This window comes from Octopus bimaculoides, chromosome 13 (genome assembly GCF_001194135.2).
Source record: "Octopus bimaculoides isolate UCB-OBI-ISO-001 chromosome 13, ASM119413v2, whole genome shotgun sequence".
NCBI classification, from domain to species: domain Eukaryota; kingdom Metazoa; phylum Mollusca; class Cephalopoda; order Octopoda; family Octopodidae; genus Octopus; species Octopus bimaculoides.
Genome location: NC_068993.1, coordinates 54,930,441 through 54,941,111, shown reverse-complemented (window position 1 = coordinate 54,941,111; position 10,671 = coordinate 54,930,441). Strand labels below are relative to the sequence as shown.

Genomic DNA, 10,671 nt, shown 5'->3' with positions numbered 1-10,671 from the left:
GCAAACGCTTGTTTCCTCAGTTATACAGAGGGTGTATATTTAAATAAATTTAATTTCTTTGTGTAGATTGATTGGTTTGTGCTGACCTTTGTCTTAAGTAAAGATTTTTATTTTCATCATCATCATCATCGTTTAACGTCCGTTTCCCATGCTAGCATGGGTTGGGCGGTTCGACCGGGGTCTGGGAAGCCAGGAGGCTGCACCAGGCTACAGTCTGATCTGGCAGTGTTTCTACAGCTGGGTGCCCTTCCTAATGCCAACCACTCCATGAGTGTAGTGGGTACTTTTTATGTGCCACCTGCACAGGGGCCAGAGGAGGCTGGCAACAGCCATGATCGGTTGGTGCTTTTTATCTACCACCAGCACGGAAACCAGTCAAAGTGGCGCTGGCATAGGCCACGTTCAGATGGTGCTTTTACATGCCACCGGCATGGGTATCGCATCTACAATTTCCATTTGATTTTCATTTATAACATATAAACATGTACATATTTTAGAACAGTCATTTTATAAGATTTTAAAATTAGCAAACATTTATTTACATGAAATGAAATTACCAGAGAACTTTCATCTAATTCTTCCAATCCTTCAGTTAAAACTAGCGAAATCATTGTGGAGACTTTTTTTTTAATACAGCAACTGGTCGCATGCCACAAGGTTTAATAGAACCTACTGAAGCAAGCCAGAACACTCGCAGTATTACCATGGGCGAAAGGTATTAGGAAAGCCAAGCGCCTTCACGGGTAGCACCCGACACCTTGGTAAAGTGAGCTGCCGACGTTGACAAGAGCTTTGTGGTTAGTAGCCCAGTCCCTCCGGTTATCTCAAACACCACGGTTTGGAAGAGACAGTTTACTGTCAAGTCCCAATACTTCAGGGTTTTCTTCTGTTTGGCTACAGAAGCAGTGATCCTTCCATTAACTGTAGCATCCAGGATGTGAGTGGGAGCAAAAGAGTTGCAGACTGTGGCATCCCAAATAAGGCACCTACCTTTAACCCAGAGACAGAGGGTAAGACCATCTGGTCTCTTTCCATCACTTCTGGATAATCCCAATGGCTCCAGAAATGAGGGGATATTAATTTGAGCCAGAGCCTGCTTAATGATTAGGTTTAGCTCTGTGTGATAAGAAAAGTGACCAACATTTAGGCAGCAAGACAGACCTATGGGGTCAAGGGGCCTACTGCAGCAACGTCTCAGTTCCCTACAGACATCAGCTCCCACTCTGAGTGCGATGGAGATGTAGAGTTCATCATTATCAGTTAGAGGTCTGCTGACACAGATCACATGTAGCTATAAGTTTGACATGTACACATATAGCAGGCTCTTCTATGCAATTGATCCTACCATATCTCTATCGAACGGATAAGATTTAAATAGCAACAGCTGGCAGTTGGCGGGATATATCGAACAATTATGTGACAAGCAGATATTATTGAAATAGAGAAAGCTGCGTGTGGCGAGTTTATGTGTGAACTGAAATGAATTTTACAGTCTGTATTTATAGATTTTATGGATCTTTTCTGTTTGGCAGCACTTCTTTACATACACATGCACACATGCACTCACACTCCCGCTAACAACCTAGCAATTATGTTTAAACATATAAATGCTATGACCTAAAATTATATCAGTTGTTTACTTTATTCATACTTGTGTTCTCCAGTTTGTGTTTCTGCCAGCCTTATCACACTCTGTGTCATGCTGAATCCCGCTGCGAACTATATTAAGAGTACGTGTGTCTGTGGAGTGCTCGGCCACTTGCACATTTAATTTCATGAGCAAGCTCTTCTGTTGGTCAGGTCAGTTGGAACCTTCATTGTCCTAGCCATCTGAGCGCCAGTTATTGTATGTGTGTGTGTGCAGGGGGGTCCATCTGTACTAAAGATAAGTCTCAAAATGGAAGTGTTATCTCTATTTTTAGCAGATTGGGAGACCCTGTAGAGCAATGGTTCTCAAATGGGGTCCATATAAGATTTACTTACTCTACTCTTTTACTTGTTTCAGTCATTTGACTGCGGCCATGCTGGAGCACCGCCTTCAGTCGAGCAAGTTGACCCCAGGACTTATTCTTTGTAAGTTATGGGGACATAAACACACCAGCATCGGTTGTCAAGCGATGTTGGGGGGACGAATATGGACATACAAACATATACACATACATACATATATATATATACATATATACGACGGGCTTCTTTCAGTTTCCGTCTACCAAATCCACTCACAAGGCTTTGGTCAGCCTGAGGCTATAGTAGAAGACAGTTGCCCAAGGTGCCATGCAGTGGGAATGAACCCGGAACCATGTGGTTGGTAAGCAAGCTACTTACCACACAGCCACTCCTGTGCCTGTTAAAATTTCAGTGCAATAAATTGATTATATTTCTACAATACACAAAATAATCTTTTTTTTTTATACAAAACAATCTTTTTTTTATACAATTCCTAATATGAAACTACAATAGGATTTTTTAACCATTGAATGGCTAGAAGGTTCCATCCAAGTAAAGTTGGAATGAAAGGGGTCCATAGATTAAAAATGGTTGAGAAACTCTGATACAGAAGGTTCCTAACTGTCTGAAATAAGTCCTGTCTGTAGTTATTATTATGTTTAGCCTCAAGTGAGTCAACAACTTGTAGCTTATAATAATAGCATGCTTTCTATTTTTTCTAATTTTTTTATTGGACAATCACATTATTGTGAACGTGATTGCAACACTCTTAACCACTATGCCACATGATTTCATAAGAATCAACAAAGGCTATATAGAGAGAATATCCTGTATGTAGTTATTGAAAGCTGAATCAGGAAGATTATTCTAAAATTAACATATTTATTTTCACTGCTTGTTTAACAGGAATCATTGAAATGAACAGAGTCTAGATAACTTCAATATAAACATATCAGAGATATATTTAAGCATTATCTCTCTTATCTACTTTTGTGTGTTTATATACACGAAAGAGAGAAACAGATATATGAGGATTGCATGTTTGAAAAATATACATATATTATCTCCTGTAGAAGATATGCAATGGAAATAGAATATGAATTGTTAGTGATTTGTACTTTAATAGCCAGGATAAAATGACATAGCCTTCAGTTGTATTAAAGCAAACTCTGGTGAGAATTTTGAAGGGAAGCTTGTTTATAAAAAAAAAAAAACTAAAAACATAAAAGAATGTTGCAATGTTCCAGAAAGTTCTGTCAGAATCAGCATTTTGGCAAGGAAATAACCATGTCTTTCAAGTTGGCATTCTCGCTGTCACTTCTACTTAACACCTGTTTTCCATGATGGCTTCACAGAATCCTGCAAGCCACAAGGTTACACTAAGCGCCACTGTCTGCTAACACAAACCATATTATAGTGTGTACTGGGTGTTTTTTTTCTTCTCATGGCACTGGGACTTGTGAAGTTGCCAGGTAACTTGCAAGACAAAAAACAAAACCAAATACACACTTTAATTGATTGAAATAAATGTCAAAAGGTGTATTTACTTATATGTACTTTAGTACGTGCGGTTGTTATAGTACCATATATGATAATATTGACTAAAAGCAAGACCTCATATAGAGAGAAATGCCAGAGGGTCAATTCTAAAGAAAATCTGCAACCATATTTTATTATTGCTCTTGATTCCTTTCTCAAAGTTCTTCCTAATATTTCATCCTTTCTTCTTTGTTACTATTTCATTGGATTTCTCTTGATAGTATCACAAGGGATCAACGCATTGTTCCCTGTCCATCTTATCTCTATGTACCTGTTGTTATTTGTTGTGGTTCATTATGTCCAGGTGGGTAGGAGAGTCCAATTAAATCCAGTTGGATTGTGCCTTCTTTAGGTAAATCTGTGATCAGAAAGAATGGTAAAATATTACATTAAGGTAAGAGGAAGGAAAGAATTGTTATGCAGAACTCTATATTGAAGGTAAGTGAAATTGAATGCTAGCAGATCCAGTGTTGTGCATATAATAAAGATACATTCTGGTGAGGGCAAAGATAAAAAGCTAAGAGGTATGCATTGGATATATATTGTTCAGTATATTGAAAGGTATTCACTCCAGAGGGAGAGTGAATGCTAGCAGAAGACTATCTTTACCAGTTTGTACTATTTTTACCATTTGTTATGTAGCTAAATTTTTAGATTGAATCAAATGAAATTAAATGTCCTTGTCTCACCTCGACTAATTGTTCATCTTTCCTCACTATTTTTGCCTATACCTTCTGACTCAAAGGGAAGCCACCATTAGCCGCTTTTTGAACATGGCAATCACACAACCACAACTCAAACTGCTGTACTAACTGGAATTTTGGTGGTACACTTATTTGAGTTCTCAGAATACATACATATTAGTTTGAGTCATCTTGAGCTAAGTTTTCATATCTTTTTCATGTATATACATGAATATGAAAACATATTAATAGATAATACAAAATATATACGGAGAAATGCAACAAAGGTGAGATGGAATTCTGGTTGCTTACTACAGCTGTATATTTATCACAAGCAAAGTCTTTATTCACTATCAGTCTATCTGTGATTCAAGTACACTTCTTGTCCTTTGGTCGGCCCGAGGCTCAAGTAGAAGACACTTGCCCAAGTTGCTACACAGTGGGACTGAACCCGGAACCATGTGGTTGGTAAGCAAGCTACTTACCACACAGCCACTCCTGCGCCTATTAAGTTTACATTTTCTTTTAACTCTCGAATCACAGAAATCATTTAAATAATTATTAGATGTGTTAGTTATGTTTGCATTATTGTTCATGTGTTGTTTAGATATAATTTTTCTGGCACTTTTATTTATTTGAATATTATTATAAAGAAAAAAAAAAAAAGAGAACTGTGAAGTGATTAGATCCTGGATTCTCAACCAGAAATTGAAACCTCAGCCTGAATGTTTCTGCCAGCATTTTTTCCTATTGTTGTGAGGATTTGCACTTGGAAATTTATGAGAGTTATCTATCAACTTCCTCAATATCTAAGGGGAAACTCTGCTCAATTCAGATAAACCTATTCATTTCCATTATTTTATTGACTGAGTTTTAACTTTAGAGCAGGTATAAATTCAAATTCTCTTGGAGTTTAACAGATAGTTCCTTCTTCACTCTTAGACAGTGTCCTTCTGTATTCGAGCACACACTTTTCTTGTGCTTGTAAATCTTACCATTATTAACATCATCATCGTTCCATATGAAAACAGTTGATTGCTACAAGCTTCTGTGCATTATACTCCCAACTGAATGTAGTTGTGAGAAATTGTTAAGGCTGAATGAAATTTGTGATCATTCATTTTTCCTTCATCAATTTACTTTGGTACGTTTCTTACTGTTTCATGCCGCTTTCACTAAACCTATCATTAATACTGTCATTTTCGTTAGACTAAAATTTTCCTGGTGTTGCCCAAGTCTGATAACTGAAACAAAAAGTAGCTGATAAAAGAAATAGACGGGACATAGAAATTCCTGTAAGGCGATCACAGTTGTTTCCCCTTAACCTTTTTATTTTCTGTTAATTATCTTCCTGTGACATAAGTGGGCGGGGGCGAATAGTATCACTTCGCTAGTTTAGTAATGCTGTGACGTAAAACAAATATGTAATAGTAGTAGAGAACATTTAACTGTGGCAATTATCTTTATTCGTCTCATGTAACAGAAGCACACAATACTGAATAAATGAACAAAGCGAAGTAGTCAAAACGAGGCGATTACTTAGACATAAATTAACTTTTTGACATTATTTCAAAGTGAAAAATAAAATTTTAAAAATGTTTTACAAACGGGAACTTCTGATTAACGACTCGCACGGACTAAATTTTATATAAAGATAGTATTCCACTACACCTAGTATTGAGAATGCTTTTCTTTTTAATTTAATTACTATTGAGATCAGCACGACCCCAAAATGTATGTATGTATGTTATTACCATCTTCCCCATTTCTTTTTTTTTTTTGATAGGACTGAAAACACGATAAATTAATTTTTTCTTTTTCACTTGAAGTAAATTAACTTTTGCAAGTTTGGGAAATAAAATAAGTTGAAAAGTTGCGAAGTATATAATGCGAAGTATATAATGACGTGTTGAGAGGTGTGGACGAGATCTTAAAATTTTACTTCCTTCCGTACGGAAATTACTTTCAGTTTGATCGCACAGTTGTTGGTGACTAAGAAGTTTTCCACTCACCTCTACAGACCAGACGTTATATTGTAAGGTAAATAGTGTAAATTCGTTTCCTATTCGTCATTCTATCTAAGAATTAGTGCATTATTAGAGTTAATCTCAGTATCGACTTGTATTTCAAAGTGATTGAAATAAAAACAGCGCATTTTCGTTTCCAGGGGAAAATGCCGAACAGATTCGAAACGGATTCTACATGTTTAAAAACCTTGTGTGAAGGTAATAATCACCAAGAAAACACTAAATATGAAGAAAATGTTTTGAGTATTTGCTCTGACATGTTCAATTTGAAGATTTCCTCTTCTGAAGATGAAAATGTCTCAGTCTCAGATAAATGTGATGTGTGTGTTGTGGTATTTACGAGTCCAGTTAATGCTAAGCAACATTTTGAAGGTAAGAAACACAAGAAAAAAGTTGAAAGTCAATCTGAAGCAATCTTTCCAAACAGGACACCTGAAAATCCTTTCGCTGACTGTCAAACACCGGTAAACTTACCTGTAAATAACGAATATAAATGTGATGTATGTAACGTGGCATTTACTAGCCATGTTATTGCTAAGCAACATTTTGAAGGTAAGAGACATCAGAAAAATGTTAAAAGCCAACCTATAGCAGTCGTTTCAAACAGTCTACCTGATAATTATTCCCAAGGTTTTCACACCCAGGAAAATATGCCTGTAATAAATCAAGACAAATGCGAGTTGTGTGATGTCAAATTTACAAGTGCCACTCAAACTGCCGATCATTTGAAAGGTAAAATTCACATGAAAAATTTTAATACAGTGTCTGCTCTTAGAAAGAATATTAAATTAGAGTGTGATATATGTGGTGTTGTATTTGCTGGAATAGTTGATGCTGATGCACACTTTACTGGTCGGAAACATCTAAGAGCTACTGAAAACAGAACTATCTTACCGAGATTAATTGCTGAGTTAGCTTCTCCTCAGAAACTTCCCTCTGTTGCAGCTGAAAATCACCAAGTTGGAGATAAGTGCGAGATATGTGATGTAGTGTTTACTAGTAGAATTATTGCTAAGCAACATTTTGAAGGTAAGAAACACAAGAAAAAAGTTTTAAATGAATCAGTCAATTCAAAAGCTACACTTGAAACTTCTGGTGTTTTCACTCCAACAGATATATCTTCAAAAAATCAACATAAATGTGATGCATGTAATGTAGTTTTAGCAAGTGCTGCTAATGCTACCAATCATTTGAAATGCGAAAATCATTTGGAAACTATCTCTAATGATTTCGTTCGTCATTCTACTGGCAAAGAATTCAATATTAACGACAATTACAACAAAAGCTATTCAAAGAATATTTAAGAAAGAAATACAAGATATTGTTAATCATATATGTGAAATGTTTAGGAAATAATATCAGTTGATGCATAAATGTTGATAAAACACAGATGTATTGATACATGAAAATGTTGACAAAGTATAGATATTGATACTTAAAATGTTGACAAAATAGTTCTTACATTATGTTGACAAACAGATATTAATATGCAGAATTTCGATAAAATAACATTAGTGATGTTGATTGAAATTATGATATTGGCCCACAAATTTGGGATATTGATACAAAGTGCTGACAAAATAGTGATGATGACATATTGGTCAATAGAGATATTGACCCATGGTATGTGGGCAAATAGTATTAAAGGTAGTTCTGATTCATGGAATGTGGGAAAACAGTGATATTAACATGAAATATTCTCAGAATAATAATATTGAAAAGATTATTATTGCATTCTGTTGGTTTATTAATGCTGGATGTACTGGTTCCAATATGGAGTTTCATCATTGTCTCAGTCCTTTGTTGTTTAACACATAGAAGAATGGATTAAACCACTGATATTTGTTCTTGTTGCATATTTTGTGATGTTGCTTTGTTGCTGGATGCCTCTTCTTATCACCAAGCTTTTGAAATAAAAATATTTCATAAAACTCATCATTTGTACATTGTTCTCATAGATTCTTTTAGAGTTCATTGTAATCTACAAAGCTTACATGGCACACAAGGCACTGGTAACATTGACATATTAAAGAGAAACAAAAATGTAGGTGATTCATCTGTTAATATAATGACATTATTGAGATAGCAAGCTGGCAGAATTGTTAGCACGTCAGGAAAAATTCTTAGTGGCATTTCATCTATCTTTATGTTCAGTGTTCAAATTCCACCAAGTTTGACTTTGCCTTTCATCTTTTCAGAGTCAATAAGTGAAGTACCAGTTGCGCACTGAGGTTGATGTAATTGACTTACCCCTTCTTCTGAATTTGCTGGTCTTTTGCCAAAATTTAAAACCAATATAATGACATCACTAGAATATAGAAGTCGCAGTTTCAATCTAGACACTTCAATAGGAACATTGGTACAAGATACACTAAAGAAGAAATAATTTTTAGATGTGTTGAACTTCTTGATTGCAAGCAGCTCACTGTATGATTTGAGCACACCATGCACACTTGCTTCTTAGCCTATTTGCTCTTACTTTTATGCACTCATACAGGATGTTTGGGTTAAATTTGACAGTTTGCATAAAAGGAGAAGAAAACAATATCTCATCCAAAAAGAAAAGTATTTCTTAAAATCAAAATGTGTCAACTAGATTCTAGCTGGTAGATAACAGTTTACTCAAGGTAGCTACTCTAAGCTACTACAATGGTCTCATGACTGCCCCAGAACCTGGTGCATGCACACCTCACTGTGTCCCTGGGAAGATCTTTGGAAACCTCAATCTTGGCCTCCAGTTCAAGTCTTAGTATTGCAGGCAGTGTGATTGGTGTCCTTCTCAACCACACCCCACACAGGGGAATTAGGTGACCAGAAACTGAGGCTGATCAAGTCATAGAAATTCTCTAACAACCATTTCTGACTCTTTCCAGAGCTATGGCATGGATCTGAATCTTGCTGCCACACATATGGCCTTCCAGCAGCAACCCTCTTCAATCAGAGTTTCATCAAAACATCCAGCTGCTTCACATAGCCTTTTAAATTGAGCCCAAGACCCTGCTTAAAGCTGTGGGACAACTTGATGTTGCCCTTACTGGAGACATACCCAAAGGCCACCACAACAGCTTTGTAGTCTCTGTTGCAGCTGTCCATGTGACGTCTTTCAGCCTTCAGTGTTCACAGAGAATTGAGCAGCAGTCAAGATGTTGACATTTTGATACTTGATGCAAATTATCATTAGACAGATAGCTCTTTGCCAATGTTCAGATGGCTTCCAGTCTCCCATGTCATCTAACATTTTCTCATCTACAACTTTAATCTTTATGCTCTCCAATGCTGTTGACTGTTCATCAATATGTTGAGCTGTTCCTGAAAAAAAAAAAGAGACATAAACAAATTGTCAGATTTAGCCTGGCCACCCTGTATGTCTTTGCAACACTGTGTTGGTTTGGTCATGTGATGCAGATGGATGCTGACAGCTCCATAAAGAAGTGCTGATCTCTCAAAGCAGATGGAACACGTGGAAGACTCAGGAAGACATGAAATGAAGTAGAGAAGAATGACCTCAGGATGCTGAACCTTTCAGGTGAGATGATAAACGAGCAAGATGCCTGGTGCCTTGCTGTACTCAAGAAGACTCATACTCTGTAGCAGAAGTGTTAAGAACAGTCCCTTTGATGGTGCAAAGCAATTGTGGTGGTGCCACCAAAAAGCACTTGTGCAGTGCCATGTTAAAGCGCCCAGCACACTCTGTAAAGTCGTTGGCTTTAGGAAGGGCCTTCAGCCATAGAAACCATACCAAACCAGACTAGAGTCTGGTGCAGCTCCCCAGCTTTCCACCTCTGGTCAAATTGTCCAACCCATGCCAGCATGGACAACAGACATTGAACAATGATGATGATGATTCTTTATCTTTGTAGTCTGCTTTTTCTGGCACAAACATCTTCGTTTTTACCAGTTTCTACATTGTTGCTACAAAAGCTACACTATCTATGTGTCTGCATGAGGTAACAGCTTTCATATTATTCGTAAATCACTGGCTATTGCAGAAACAGAAATTCATTCTACTGTGGATAAGGTTTGTTAAAACCATTTTTTGAATCAGTCGATTTTTCTCCTTGCATCGTGGTTGTTTTGATGTCCTTTCTGTTTCCCTTTTGAACTGACCGAATCTCAAATAAATGACATGGACTTAAAAATGATACAGGCTTTATCAGTAACATATTATACAACTAATTACAGAGGCATCAAGCTGTTAGATCAGGTTATGAAAGTTACGGAGAGGGTCATAGCCCAACTAATTAGGGAGCGAATCAATTTAGATGAGATGCAGTTTGGGTTCATGCCAGGTAAAAGCACTACTGATGCCATATTTCTAGTAAGACAGCTGCAGGAGAAATATCTAGCCAAGGATAAACCTCTGTACCTGGCTTTCGTTGACATGGAGAAAGCCTTTGACAGGGTCCCCCGATCCCTTATCTGGTGGTCAATGAGGAAACTTGGGATAGAAGAATGGTTAGTGAGAGCTGTGC

General features: G+C 36.9%; 1 protein-coding gene across 4 annotated transcripts; it reads left to right on the top strand.

The window, feature by feature from the left end:
- Positions 1-1,663: 1,663 nt before the first annotated feature.
- Positions 1,664-8,134, top strand: LOC106882670 (zinc finger protein 346). Of its 4 annotated transcripts, XM_052972490.1 has the most exons (3): positions 1,665-1,800; positions 6,142-6,212; positions 6,340-8,134. In XM_052972490.1, exon 3 carries the CDS (start codon positions 6,346-6,348, stop codon positions 7,501-7,503), a length of 1,158 nt encoding a protein of 385 aa, XP_052828450.1. In that variant the 5' UTR covers positions 1,665-1,800; positions 6,142-6,212; positions 6,340-6,345; the 3' UTR covers positions 7,504-8,134. The 4 variants fall into 4 exon arrangements, with proteins under 4 accessions (XP_052828449.1, XP_052828450.1, XP_052828451.1 ...); XM_052972489.1 differs by having other exon boundaries at positions 1,664-1,800; positions 6,142-8,134; XM_052972491.1 differs by lacking the exons at positions 1,665-1,800; positions 6,142-6,212 and adding an exon at positions 5,549-5,906.
- Positions 8,135-10,671: the final 2,537 nt, after the last annotated feature.

What these genes read in the sequence shown, in the direction of transcription:
- LOC106882670 (XM_052972489.1), top strand. Translation starts at nt 6,346, where the DNA reads ATGCCGAACAGATTCGAAACGGATTCTACATGTTTAAAAACCTTGTGT.